Source organism: Macrotis lagotis, chromosome 5 (genome assembly GCF_037893015.1).
Source record: "Macrotis lagotis isolate mMagLag1 chromosome 5, bilby.v1.9.chrom.fasta, whole genome shotgun sequence".
In the NCBI taxonomy this organism is placed as follows: Eukaryota; Metazoa; Chordata; class Mammalia; order Peramelemorphia; family Peramelidae; genus Macrotis; species Macrotis lagotis.
This window is the reverse complement of record NC_133662.1, coordinates 162791835-162806590: the sequence shown is the minus strand read 5'-3', so window position 1 is coordinate 162806590 and position 14756 is coordinate 162791835. Positions and strand designations below refer to the sequence as shown.

At 38.1% G+C, this 14756-nt stretch overlaps 1 protein-coding gene across 5 annotated transcripts in view; it reads right to left on the bottom strand.

The window, feature by feature from the left end:
• Positions 1 to 14756, bottom strand: part of SASH1 (SAM and SH3 domain containing 1) — a 471174-nt gene that overhangs the window by 41652 nt on the left and 414766 nt on the right. For 3 of the 5 annotated variants that reach the window (XM_074187791.1, XM_074187790.1, XM_074187792.1), the window contains 2 exons: positions 8929 to 9061; positions 2059 to 2405 (listed from right to left, as the gene is read on the bottom strand). In XM_074187791.1, coding sequence (XP_074043892.1) covers positions 2059 to 2405; positions 8929 to 9061 — 480 coding nt within the window. The other 2 variants (XM_074187795.1, XM_074187793.1) reach the window with 2 other exon arrangements.

The following is a 14756-nucleotide window of genomic DNA, read 5'->3' as shown; positions in this document are numbered from 1 at the left end:
AAGAAAGAATAGGGACCCAACTGTTATTGGTTATTTGTTTTTCCTTCCCCTATTAGAATTTGAATTGTATTCATTCATTTATTCAGTAAACATTTCTTTAAAAGTGCTAACTCTAGGCCATAACTGTGTTAAGTAAGCTATGGAGTACAAAGATAGACAAAAGACAGTCCCTGATTTGTTGTGGGTCTCACAGTCAAATGGAGGAGACAACATACTAACAAACTATGTATGGGCTAGATTGGAAATAATCAATAAAGGGAAAGCATTTTATAAATAAAGGGAAAGAACTTTAGCTGAGATGGGAAGGAAGTCATATAACCTGGATATGTGAGTAAATGGACAGTGTAGAAAGAGTCACAGAATTTTTAAACTTGTCAGAATTTTAGAGATCTAAATTCTTAATTTTTATGGATGAAAAATGAAGCAACTGAAGTCCAGCGTTACAAGTCAATTGCCACAAAAAAGCCAGGACAGGAATGCTAAAAATAAATGTAAAAGTCTCTCAGCATAATTAGAGGTAGGATAGCATAGAAAATAGAGTGTCCATCTTTGAGTTTCATATTCTAGTTATGTGACTCAGGTCAGGTCACTTGGGCTTCTCAATAGTCCCAAATTCTAAAACTCTAGGTCTTTAAGACTACTGGGGTAGATCTCCTAATTGGGAGTTCTCTATATGAATGAAATCAAATGCACATCAACTTAACTGTGTAATTCTCTGAAATAATACACTGTGGTACAGTGGAAAGGGCTCTGAATTTGGAGACAGTTGAACTGGGTTAAAATTCTGGGTTCTTCCCTTTGCTACCTTACACAAATCATACCTCAGTATTTTAAAGAGTTTGGTTTTAATGATCTCTACAGATCATTCTCTACAGCAGAGAACACAAAATCCAATGATACACAATCTGCTAGCTTCAAATAATTTTTTTTACCATCCTCAGAAGACTTCAAAATCTAGATGAGGACAGAGATTTTTAACTAAATTTATTTTTCCTTTATGAGAAACTCTAAGAAAACTAGATAGACTAAATGGAGCCTAGAATCCTTGCTTTTATTATTTACCTTTATTTTCCTTCTCCTTAAAATAACACGTTTAAATGTTCTTTTTAAGTGAAAGCTTTCTCAGTGTTCATTTCCTCTGATTTACTAGACTCAAGCATCTTTGTAAAAAATAAAATTTAAAAAAACTCAATTTTACAACTTTTCCTTTTTTTAATTGTTGTATAATGATGACATCAAGTCTAACGACATCAAGTTTCAAAGCAAAAACACTTACCCAGAAAGAATCAGAAATGCAAATGGTGATTGGAATTCCCTCCCTGGATCTCTAAAATCTATGTTCAGCTTTTATTTAAAAACCTTAACAACCTAGGCATTAAAAACTCAAAGGAGAAAACTATCACTAAATGAAAGGGAAGGTAAATAAGATGTTCTGAGGGGATGGTAGAATGGACCCAGACATGAAGGGATGAAAGAGAGAAGAAAGGAAGAGGAAAAAATAGCCGGATGAGATTCCAAGGTATTTCACTGCAACCTCACAGGCATTCCAAGGCCATCTTAATGACTCACAGACTTCTGGTGGATTCTCAAGAGAACCCGTTTAGTACAGCGGTCCACCGTGGCTGCCCATTTTCTGTGGGCTTCTTCTTCTTCCTCGATCAAGCACCGCCTGAGGTCCTGCTTGTCGGCTTTGCTTAGGGTCCTGTCCGTGACAGGCCGCACCAGCTGGGTCAGGTTGAGGTGGCTATAGAGGCTCCGCTCCACCACATAGGTGATATTGAACTCGCTGACCGAGGTGCGTCCCCGCAGCCTTCTGCTGGGGAAGCCGCAGCCGCCTCCCCCTTTGGGCTTCTGCCGCAGCAGTTGCAGGTCGCAAGTGGTAGCGCTGAGGCCCTTTCTAGAGGGGCGCTGGCAGAGAAAAGCTCGGGAACAGGAATAATTAGTATCCATTTTCTTCAACCGGATTTGCTTTCGGACACTCTGGACCTCCTCCAGGGACACCAGAAGGTGATGCTTATGCCGATTACTGTCATAAAAGCAGACACTTTCCGTACTTACCCCATGACTCAAGGAGCCGAGACCTTTCTTCATCTCCCCCTCGGTGAGGGAGCGGCAGACCTTCTGGGTCTTCTCTTCCTCCGGGTAGGAGAAAAATGTCCCCATCTTTTTCGGAGGCTTTATCAGGCCACGGCCATCTCCTTTGCTGAAGGTTTTAACCAGCTTTCGACCCGCACCCCAGGTGTCCAGGCTACTGGATGAAGGAGAGGTGGGAAAGGAATCCGAGTCGTCCTCTGGTGTTTTCTCGATGGAGCCATCGAAGTAGAAAGGCTTCTTGTGAACTCCAGAGTAGAGAGCTGATCTTTCATCGAGGACTGGGGAGCTGGCAATCGGATGATCCTCCACACCTGGATGGGGAACAAAACAACATGCATGATCTACATACTTTTTACAAATACACCTTCTGGATTCATTATCATTTCTATTATTTTCTTGTTGTATCTGCCATTAGAATGTAAGCTCCTTGAAGGCAGAGACTATTTTTGTCTTTGTATCTTAACACAGACTCTTATTAAAGTACTTAATAAGTGACTTTCTGCCCACTGACTACTGACTCTTTTAAGAATTGAATTTTAAATAGCTAGCTAAGCTTCTGACTCAAATTCTCTCTCTTGCACTCCCATCTCTTTCACCTATACCTCAACATACCTCGAAAGTAAAGAATATAACCTCATCATGTAATCAAATGTATGGATGTACATAAAGCTTTGTTTGGTCACAGAAGTTTAGTCATATTTTACCCCTTTAAATAGTTTAAATCTGGTCCTTTCTATGGAACTAAAATACAGTCCAATTAAAAATTGTCATTTGTAATTTACAAAGCTAGCCATTATCAACTTATTGCTTAGTATTTTAAGATAATTTCCCTTCCTTGCTATTTTAAAGCTTCATTTTCAAAAGGTTATGCTTGTAATCAATTTTCTTCCTAAATCATCCTTTGCTCCATTCTATGTTCATTCCAATTGGCTTCTGTATGGTGACTGATGCTGGATTTTTATTAGTGTGTTTGAGGTCTGGGTAGCTAAATCCCTAAGTAGGGGGAATTTTAGTGGAGAGCACTATAAAGGTTTATATTTTGTAAATGCAATTAATAAACAGTCCATAGCTGACAAGTTAAACACACAGTAGCCAAAGATCCTAGTCAAACTTTCCCATCAATTTCAGTGAAGTCACTGTCAGGAAAACATTCAGGGCACTGACGTGCAAGCAGATACATCCAACATTCTATCTGATTTCAAGGATTCTAGCTTGTATCCCTGCCCTAAGTGTTCACCAATGCCAGGTATCTAGTTAAGCTACATGGAACCCCCATGGAAAGGTCTGGACTTGTTGGCAGGGAGGGATGGGGGTGTGGGTTCACTTGAGTCCTTTCCTGTGAGTCTTATTTGAACAGATGTAAGAAAAGAAGTAGGTCAAATTGTGGGTGTACCGAGCCTGGCTGTGTCCCTCTAATTACACGAAGGAAATTTTCTAACACCACAGCTTTCCAGCTGAATTTTTAAAGAGGAAAAAAGTAAAAAACTTCTTGGAACAGAGGGATGGCACTAAATATAACAGCTGGGAGAAGGATTTTGGTGAGAAACTAGATGTGGGAGATAAAAGTGAGAAGCTTTCATTGGAGATGAGTGACCAAATAAAGACTTTAATTGTTAAAAAGTCTTTTTTTCTAAATTTTATATAATAAAATTTTAGCCTAAGAATATGAAACAAGAGAAAATGTCACCATAGAATGCAACAAAAAGAACTCTTATAATAAGTTAAAGCTAAAAGAGATTATCAAAGTATGCACACATAAAGTCAAAAGCTCTTGCCTACCTAGAGCCCAGTTCCATTTACCATAAGAATTGTTTGGATCAATGGGATTGATTTTTAGCAACTTTGGTTTTCTGCAAATCTCAGGACCCCTTTAACCAAGCCTCAGTTTTGAAACTTCTTGGTGTAATGGGAAATAGCTCCTCCAAGGGCTATTATCCAAATGATTCCATGGAAATGGATCCCAGTACAGTTTCCTGGTACAATGAGAGCCCCAAACTAAAGAGTTTAAAATTAGTCTTCTGAATTTTCCAAACTAGGAAGGACAATGTACACTTTACATTTGCTCAACTAATTGTTGAAACAGAGTGTCAATAAACCTCAGGGTCCCAGCCTTACATTATGACAAGTATATTTGTATATTATTCTCAAGTACTCCAATGTAAACCATACTGATCAATCTACAACTCCATTGCAAGAGATATCTCTTGCCTCCAGGCTTTTTATATAGACTTTCCCCATGGCCAGTCTCTTGGAATCCTTAGCATCCTTCAAGGCTCAGTTTCAATACCAACAAGAACCTCCTGATGTCCCAGAGATCTCCCCTAAAAAGTTAATTCATACATACATACATACAAAATATATATAATACATATATGTATATATAAATATTGCATGAAATTATATGTTTTATTCCCCTTCTGTTCCCAAAATAAGGGAAGGGATTGCCTCATTTTTTTTCTTTGAAAAAGTGTTCAAAGCAGTTCCTGTTTCATAGTAGTATTACCTTACAGACCCTGCCTGGACCTTTGGAGATCACCCTTATCCCCAAGAAGTTAATTCATTCAGTTTTGAAACTAAGTTCTCAAAATGAATTAACTTGAATGATGGGTGTGAGAAAGTTTTGAAAATCCATTTTATTGTTAGCCCAAAGACTATGTTTTACTACTCAGTCATACAGAAAAAAACAAACAAAAAAAAAGAGTTTAGCAAGTATGAGCATTTTACTGTCTGTTTGGACTTGCAATGTCCTTTTATCCCCTCCCCTCCCTCTCCCCACAACCCCAACAATTTCTATCACTTGTTCTGTCTCTAGGAGCAGTCATCAACCTTACCTTTGTTAATGGATATGGGTACAACTGAATACTACATAGTTCTACTCAATCCCAATAACTCCCCCCAACCAAAATATCTCTGGATCCTAATCTTCTATTTGTGCTGCATTCCTCAACTCCACTCTAGAGTCTGACTCCAACATTCACTGGCTGCCTTCTTACCTGGAATTTCCTTCCATTCTTACAGCTCCCTCCTTCTACTGGATTCTCCCAAAAGTTCTGTTTTGAGGAATTTCCCAGGTCAGTCATCCTTTACTACTTTCCTTACTCTGCTCATGATTTTCTGCACTTCATCACTAACCCCCCCCCACTAAACCCTACCTTGCTTTTTTAGCTCCCTTTTATAAGTTTTCTTCCTTCACTTGAAGGCATGAACTCTTTCTTTTTTATATTTGTATCTTCAGGTCTCAATATAGTATCTGGCTAAACATAGAATAAACACAGTAAATACTTAATAAATGCTTATTGACTTGACTACAGTTCAAATTCTTTGAGGACAGGGATGGGCTCCCTTTTGTGTTTGTATACCTAAGTGATGGCACCTAATCAATGGTGGTTCACTGATTCCTTTCAGGAAATAAAAACTGAAGGAATAAATTTGATTTTTTTTGGTAATAGTAAATGCAATCAAAATTCTTTTCCAGGAAATGAAGCCTGGAGAACTAATGATTTTAGCCAGCTGTGAAGAGACAAGCCGGAATCTTAGGGATCAAAATAGGATTAAAACTGCTATTTATAGGAAGGTGAATTGGTTTGGATTTAACTTAGTCTAAAAGGGTCAAAGGGACATGGAGTAGCCAGGTGGGTGATAGATGTCTACTAAAGACCTATTCTTCTTCTCTCCAGAGATTCCAAGAGTGAAATCAAGGCTTCTCTAGTCATAGGATTACATCATCCCATGCTGATTGATTCTGAAATCAGATGGCAGGCATATGTATATGTCATATGTGACTTCTATTTCCAGAAATTCATAATTTGGTAAGTCAATCTGGCAACCATAACCAAAGACAGCCATATTGGCTTGTTTCACATATATAGGTTCTCTGCCCCTAAATGACCTCTTGCCTGAAATTTTACCATCAGGACAATCAGGCATCTTTATTATTCCTATCTGTCTCATTATTTTAAAATACAAATATACTTTAAAAGGAATAACTCATTAATTAGATACAATCATTAACATCACAATGAAAACTAATTTATCAGGCTACCTTCTTATAAAACTAGATGGCCTACAACCCTCGTGAACCAAATCCTATCTGATAGAATAATAAAAAAAAAGAAATATATATATATAAAAGACTAGAAGAGGGTGGCAGCAGAAAAGCATAAAAACAACAGAAATAGGAGGTGATATTTCATAATATCATCTGTGACCCAGAAACTTCTGGGGATCAACCATAACTGTTACCTTGGGAGTACCAAAAAATCAGAGATTTCAAAGCACTCAAACCCTACATCACTTCCTTTTGCCCTGGACACCCACGCTGACCAAAATTAGACATTCAGCAACTCTTCAAAGACTTTCAAGGACTTTCTCCACCTACTCTCATCATAACCTGCCCATTACTATGTAGAGCAATCTTAGAGATTTGTCTCTACTAGCTCAGGCAGGTTAGTGATTTGTCTGTAATCACACAGCTACTAAATATCAGAGACAACATTTGAGCCCAGTTCTTCTTGACTCTAGCATGATGTATCTATCATCATCATCATCATCATCATCATCATCATCTATCATCTTTAGGAGTCAGAAGACCTAGGTTTCATTCTCTGTTCAATCAATTATTAACTGGGGAATACAGAGCAAGTAACTTAAGCCCTCAGAGACTTAGTTTTCTTTATCAATAAAATGAGAGGCTTGACCTAGGTGACCACCATTTGGAAGTCCATGTTCTGGATTTAAGCTAATTCTGAACCCAATACATATAACAAATTAAATGGATGTTCCTCTAGCAATAATCAATATCAGTATTAGGATTCCTTACTGTTTTGGTAAATTCATGCTTTAAAAGAACTCTTTTTAAGCTGCCAAGAAACCTTGCATGTACATCTATGATACAAGGGTAAAATTCAAGACTTTCTGTCAGAGCCTTTCTCATGGTTCTTTATATCACTGTGACCCCCTTCTCTTTCTTGATTACGTGGCCCTTGGCCTAGGCTGAGACTCCTCTACAGTACCACTGCTGCAACAAGGCTCCTTTGAAAGATACCTGGGATCTCTCCTCATCAATCTAATGGAATAAAGAGCCAGACTCCAATAGTTCCATGGGTCCCTTGTCACAATATGGATTGAAAAGGCAGCTTTGAGCTCACATTAATAATAGCTATTGCATTTGAACAATTTTCATCAATAAAGAACAGGGGAAGGAGCAAGTTCGTCATTTGCCTTTTAAACCAAACTTAACTCTTTATGTACAGTTTTTCTCTTCTCCCCATTTTACCTTTAAGAAACATTCTGTTTACCCCAGTTAATTTATGCTCAACAGTATATTGAAGGCAAAACCAAAAAAGTTAGATACATAAAAGCAGTCTGAAGCTTAGGAATATTCCCTTGCATTATAATGTAAACAGTTCCACCTGGCTATCAGAATAATACCTGTCATAGTGCTGATAGTTAAGGATATATTGAGAAGCCATAAATGACACTTAGACCTGCCTCTATAGCTAAAATCTACATTGGGTCTGAAGTAACAGGATTTAAAATAAGAATTAAAACGAAATCAATTTAAAAAATTGCTCTATATTTCTGAACCTGTCCATAAAAACAAATAATCTCTCTCTCTCTCTCTCTCTCTCTCTCTCTCTCTCTCTCTCTCTCTCTCTCTCTCTCTCTCTCTCTCTCTCTCTCTCTCTCCCCCCCCATGCACTTCCTCCCATATCCCTCCTCTCTTTCTGTCTCTTCCTTCTTTCCCTTTCAAAATATCTCTGGGGAATTTGAACCAAAACAGTCAACAGGAAGTCCTTATCCTATCCAGTAAGTGGAAATTCCTTTTTCTCCTCACTAGAACTTAAGTTTATGCAATGAAAAGCCTCACAAAGAAAAGGAAAACCATCAATGGACCCTAGTTTGCCTCCTCACCAATCAAAGCCTTGAGTATCATATTTTAACAAGTGAGGCACTCAAACTAAAGGACCTCAGTAACCAATCAACTTATTCACAGAACCTTCTCTCAATAAGAAACTTTCTCATATGACATCATTTTTTAAAAAGTCTCACAAAGTCACAAGCCCTATAAATGCACACCAGTAACACAAAGAATCTTAAGAGCAGGGCTGAAACTGCCATAATCAAGCTTCAAATTATACTAATTACAATGATAGAAATTATTATTTCCTTAACTACTGATTTTTTTATCCTAATAACTCAATGGGACAATAGGATCCCATTAAAGATCCATTAAAATTTCATGTCCTTAAAAGACCCATTTAGCTTAAGCCTGAACTTGTTTACTGGTCTTGCAAAAAAAGAAAGAGAGAAAGAAAAAGAAAAAAAATGAGAAACCCACAAATCACACAGGAAAAAATCTGAAGAGGCACTAAAGATACTCCAATTATGTTGCCAGCTAAAATTATTGCTCAAGATATGTCTGTCAAAGTAAGATCTGAGTTCAGTGGGTAGGAGTCATGGCCCATTCTTTTTTCTTTATGGTGTGTCTAACTCAATTTTGACACAATACATTATGAAAGAGCAATATGAAAAAATAGGAAAAATAGGGGGGAAAAATGACCGTAGTGCCAAACTTGACCACAACTCTTAAAAACAGAGATAGTAAAGCATCATTGTAGAAGACCCTGCTCCCTTTTGCCACTATCAAACTATATGGGTACCCTAAAAATTATTTGATCTTATGGGATGCCTGGATGGATTATTTTTAGAACACTGCCTTAGTAACTTATAGACACACTTCTTTCTGTTACCCAGAGTTTCTATTTGAAAGCAGCCCTTTAAATTTAAAATCTGATTTTCTTTGGAATAACTAGGGTATAGTTGGCTTTTTACCTTCAGTGCTGGGTTTTTTCATTTCTTCCACCCTAATGAGTTTCTTTCTGACTCTTCGAGTAGAGTTTACCAGCTTGTGTAACCTCTTAAACTTCACCGACTCCTCTGTTTCCTCATCCGATTGTTCTCTTGACTGGCAAAGAAACAAAGGAAAAGTTAATCAAATAATTGCTTCATGGCTTAATCCCATTTGATCCCCACTTCACCACCCATCTGAAGTTAGACAATTTGAGATGGAATCTGGTACCCAAGTTAAAGGTTTCTTCTTAAAAAAAAGTTGACTGACTTCACAGAGTTGCACCTACCATCTTAACGATTAGTTCAGTGTAAATCAGGTCCTATACCCCCAAATACACATTCTTGACCTCAGATTGAGTTTCATGTATTTGATCTCAACTATTTTCATGTCCGTTTTAGTGTAACTCGGGCAGGACTCTCCTCTCCAGGGCTCTTCTTGTAATTCCAGTTAGGCTGTTGTGGTTTGGGTCAGGCACTCATCTGTCTAGCCCGTCAGAACTAGCTGCTGAGCGTGGTCACCAACTACTTCTCTCCAACCGAAAATCTGTTGACTTTTTCCAGTCCTCCCCGAAAATCAAAACCAGCCGGGCAGGAAGGAGGAAGAGATGCGAAAGCCCTTGTATCCCATCTGTGAGGAACAACACCCTGCCACATTGCAGGCAGCCCTCGTCCCTCTCCAGCCCCTTTCTGAAGGCTAGCATGAGGACAGACCCAGCATTCCTCTGACAATGACCAAGGGAAAATTCTGACCTTTTCCAGCTATACAGTACAGTCCATATTCCCCAGCATCCCATTTCGTTTCGCATCGGATCAAGTATGCTCAGTCCCAGCTGTTTTCCCTCAAGTATCAAACATTACAGAGACAAAAAAAATTCACTCTCCAGCAGCAGTGACACAAGCTAAAACAATCCTTTCCTTGTGAACGGGCTGAGGGCTTCATTTTCGAGCCAGCTCCCACATTCAATATGTTATTTCCTCTGTTCTATCTGCTCAGAAAGCTTAGGAAAAAAAGAAAGGAGTTTCCCTTAAAATGACAGCAAAGCACTGGCCCTGGTACATGAGAGCATTCCAAGGGAGGAAAGGCAGAGCACAGCTGGACCAAAGCACGCAAGCACAAGCTACCTCACTGGCTTTGCCTGGGCTCCAGCCCACCTAATCCTGTACATCCTCCCCAAGCTGGCATCTTGATTCCACTTTCTTGCAAATAACTCTTTCAACTCTTGGTTTACTATTTAAGCGTGCTGGGGGCACACACACACACACACACACACACACACACACACACAATTTTTAAAAATACAGTCTAAGTAGGCAGTGAAAACCTGTTATCACAAGTCTAACAATGACAAAGACAAGCAGCAATTGATAAAGAATGGCCTGGGAGAAGAAGAATGAAACATCTGTAAAGAAAGGGTAGTTATTTCATTTTCATTCAAAGGAATAAATCCCTTCTGACAATTAATCAATCATCATATTTATTGAGAGGATTCCAACTATGAACAAACCACTGGTCTGGGAATGGAACTAGGTCTTTGATGGTTTATTTTGACCTCACTTTCTGATCAGTGAAATGGGTGCATTTTGGATTACTACCAACCTCATGACTGAGACTGAATTAGAATTCTCTTTTATAGCCAATAGGTTCAACTTCTTCAAAGTTTCTCACAAGCAGTAACACTGACTAGCTTGGTTTCATATTTTATTTCCCTTACTCATGCCGGCTGAATTTGTTGCTGGGGAATGAAGTGGCCACAAAATGGTTAAGTGGGGGGGGGGGATCAGTGATTAACTATAATCTGAGTAATCAGCTCCCATAAAGATTTGGAATTGCTTCTATCTCTTACTTTAAATTCTTCTGGCAAAAGCCCATTTTGAAGCAAGAGGAGTAAGTACGTGGCCCAGTGGATAGAATGCCAGGACCATCAGTTGGAAAGATTTATCTTCTTTCTGAACCCAAATCTGTCCTTAGACACTGACTAGCTATGTGACTCAGGAAAGTTACTTAGCCCTGTTTGCCTCAGTTTCTCATCTGCCAGATATCTACAGAGGTAAATGGCAAACCATTGTACCATCTTTGCCAAGAAAATCTCAAATGGGGTCATGAAGAATTGGACAGGACTTGAAAATTGACTAAACAACCATATATGCACTCTCCAGGCATTCTTTTCTTTTAACTACAGAACAAAAATTAAGCTCTTCCTTTTTATAGAAAGGCTCAGAATTATAAACTCCCAAATCTAGAAATATTATGTGATTTAAAATAATATACATTTACTTATTTGGGAAAAGTATGTGAACTAGGTTTATCATATCTATTCAAAGTGAATTGGCAGTAATTTGTTTCAAATCAAGACAAAGTCATTGATAATTCAAGATACTTACTGATGTGAGAGTACTTGTGATCTAGGTTTTGGCAAGGTGAAACAACAAAGGCAAAAAGCAATGAGAAGTAGAAAGTTACAGAAACAATCTTCAGTTCTCGACACAAAGGGTAGAATGGCATGCCATCACAGCAAAGCTTCCAGAGGAGAAATCAAATATAGTTAAACCATGACAACAGATTGAATGGTGATGGCTGTTCTGAGGGCCTTAGTTTCCTACGCCCAGTTTCATTTTGTTGGAAAATAATATATTCCAGGTACTTGTTAATTGCTTTCACATGCTTCATCTATTTTTGAGAAACTTGAGCTCTTTAGGACTTTGAACCAGTGCTATTTTTACTTTCTTAGGAAAAGAAGGTTCTGAAGGTGTATGGCATACCAAGTCTCAACTCAAGGCAGTCAAGAACTTTCTGTTGGAAACTAAACAAGATAGATCCAGCTGGAAATGCTCATTATGGAGCAGCTTTCCTGCTAGCCAAGAGATTAAAAATGCTAAATGAAAGCAAAGTCATTTGAGGGGTGGGAAGAGAGAGGCTTATTTCTGGAAAGGTCTCTCTTGACAGCTTACAAGTCACTTTGGCTCCAAAATAAATCTGAGGGATGCTCTTTATTGGGAAGGTGATGACTTCTCACTTCCTCCGAAGTTAAAAAAAATTTGGTCTCAGAGAACAAATGTTTGATAAAAAAAAACAGTTTTAGAGGTTACTTTTGCAGAAAGACAGGAATAAATAAAATAAAGGAAGAGAAGAAAGAAAAACAAAGGAAGAAATAGAAGAAAATGATTTCCCCAGCAGCTCCAACATTAAGACCATCCTATTAGCATTTATTAAATACCTACCACATACAAAACTACTCCACTTAGAACTGAAGTGATATAAATATAGCTAAGACCAAATCTCTAAGTTAAGTCTACAGTTGATCTTTTCCATTGAAGAGATAATTATATTTCCCTAAAATCATGTTTTTTTGGTCATTTTGCAATTGTGTCTAATCTTTGTGACTCCATTTGGGATTTTCTTGGCAAAGATACTGGAGCAATTTACCATTTCTTTCTCAAAATCATTTTACAGAAGAGGAAACTAAGGCAGACAGGGACTAAGTCCTTTGCTCAGTCATAAGATTAGTTAGGTGTCTGAGGTGAGATTGGAGCTCAGGAAGATGAATCTTCCTGACTCCAGGTTGAGTACTATAATCACTATGCCATCTAACTGCCCCAATTGCTTCAAAATGAGCTTCTGCCAGAAGGATATAACAGCTATTTTCAAACCAGTGCCTATTTCCCATTGGGCTTCCTAACTTAGGAAATATAGGACCCAGACTGGGAAAAAAAATGTGTTTAGAAAAGACCCACTAAAAACTTCCTGGAACTTTTTAGGGAATAAGAGAAAATCTGCAAAGGATAATGAATGACTTCCTGTTGGAAAAGTCTCACAAGAGTTGGAAAAGAACAATGCTTAAATAACTGTATGCAAAATGTGCAGATGCATATTACATATGCGCACATGTAAATTTTTGCACATGCAAATTTCAAAACTGTAACTGTAACTCTTGGGAGGTCAAGTTAATACTCACTCTGTAAAGACTTGACAAAATGAAATCAAGGTTACTGAATTACCATGAATTTTGCCATTGTTCGATTATTCCTAATCTGTGGAAGTTCAGCATCATCCCCCTACTTCTTGTCTCAAGGAGCAACTTGCCCATGCTAAGTGATGAGAAAAAATGGATTTACAGCACTGTAAATAGAAACATAACTCCTTTCCAGCTTTGCTGCTGCAGATTTTTCCACCAGAAAGCCCATATGGCTCAACTTTTAATTATTTTGGCTAATACTATATGTAGTAATTCTGTGGTGAATGCTTAAGTGTTTCATTTCTAGTTTCCATAGCAACATTACATCAGATTGCAGACAGCTGGCTCCACAGTTTTAAACCATAACAAATTGACCAAGCCAATACACAAAACTAGTTGCTTTAAAGAGATAGCACGCCATTCTAGGGGCCAGGGCGTTGAATGAGGAACCTAAGGGGCCGATTTGGCAGGCAGAGGAGGGCGGGGCCTCCTTCCTTCTCAGCTTCATTTGGAACAAGTGCATCCTTGACACATCTGCAATGTTCTAATAGCAAAGACATTGAGCCAGCTTGGAGAACTTTTTTTTATTACACAACCACATAAAGGACTACAGGGAAACAGGAACCAAATTAACAGCATCTGTAAAGGCTGAGGTTGGGAGGACAGAGTAAACTAAAAGTGGTCCCATCCCCCTAACTGCTCAGCTCTGGCCTGTTGCTGCCCGGCTGGTAAGTGTCTTCACTCCAAGTGATGTTAAATGATTCCTGCAACCACTATGCCACAGAAAATGCATTCTTCAACACTATGGGCACAGCAGCTCCACTACTGTATATATAGAGAATGCTTTATAACAGATGTGGAAATGACCCTGCAAGTAGCAACTCGTGAACCTCCGGAGAACTGCCATGACAGACGGGGACCACAAGGCTATCCTTGGCTGAAATGTAACTTTTGAGCTTGCTAACCTTCCTCCAAGAAAAAGGAGTGCCACTTGTAATGTATAGTCAAATTACCTTAATCTCTAGGTCCCAGAAAGAAAAAAAAATGATGAAAACAAAGTTCTTAACTTGACCTCTGTGAACTCGTTTTGTAAAAAAAAAAAATTTGATAACAAGATAATTGATTCTTTCAATATAATTCATAGCCTCTTGTAATTTTATGTTATATTTTATACCTCTAAAAAAGCAATTTTCTGAAAGGGAGATCTAGGGACTTCATTAAATTGTCAACAGGATCCACAGAACCAACTAACTAAATAAATAAATGAAAGAAAACAAAAGAAAAGAAAAAGAAAAAAGTTTAGAACTGAACTAAACATATTGCTAACAACTTTTAAATCTGACAATTACTTTCAACAGCAATTTTTTTTAAAAAAGGGAAATACTGCAAATCAAATAGAGGCTTCAAAAACTTGGATAAATTTTAATAAGCAATCGAGCAACTAACATTTTTAAGTGCCAGACAGTTTGCTAGGGCTAGGGCTAGAAAGGCAAAAGGAAGTTCTAAGAAATAAAATTAATTTACAATTTTAGTCAAAATCCAAGTCTAAAGCCTAATCTTTCTGTGCCTCCAAGGTTCAGATGCCTTTGCCAGTTTCATTTTCATATGCATTCTCTCTCTCTCTCCTCAAAATAATAACCAACAACAACAATATCCCCAACTATACCCCAAATACTCCAATGTCTATTAGGGAAAGAAGATGAAGATGGAGGAAACTGGAGACAAGTACAATTCCCAGAAAAATAATAATAAAAGAGAATGGGGGAAAGGAAAAAAGAAGGCTTAAGGGAAAGCAATCGGGAAGCTTTTTCTCTCCCAGAGATAAGAAGTGAATCTTTTCATTTCATGCAAGACAAT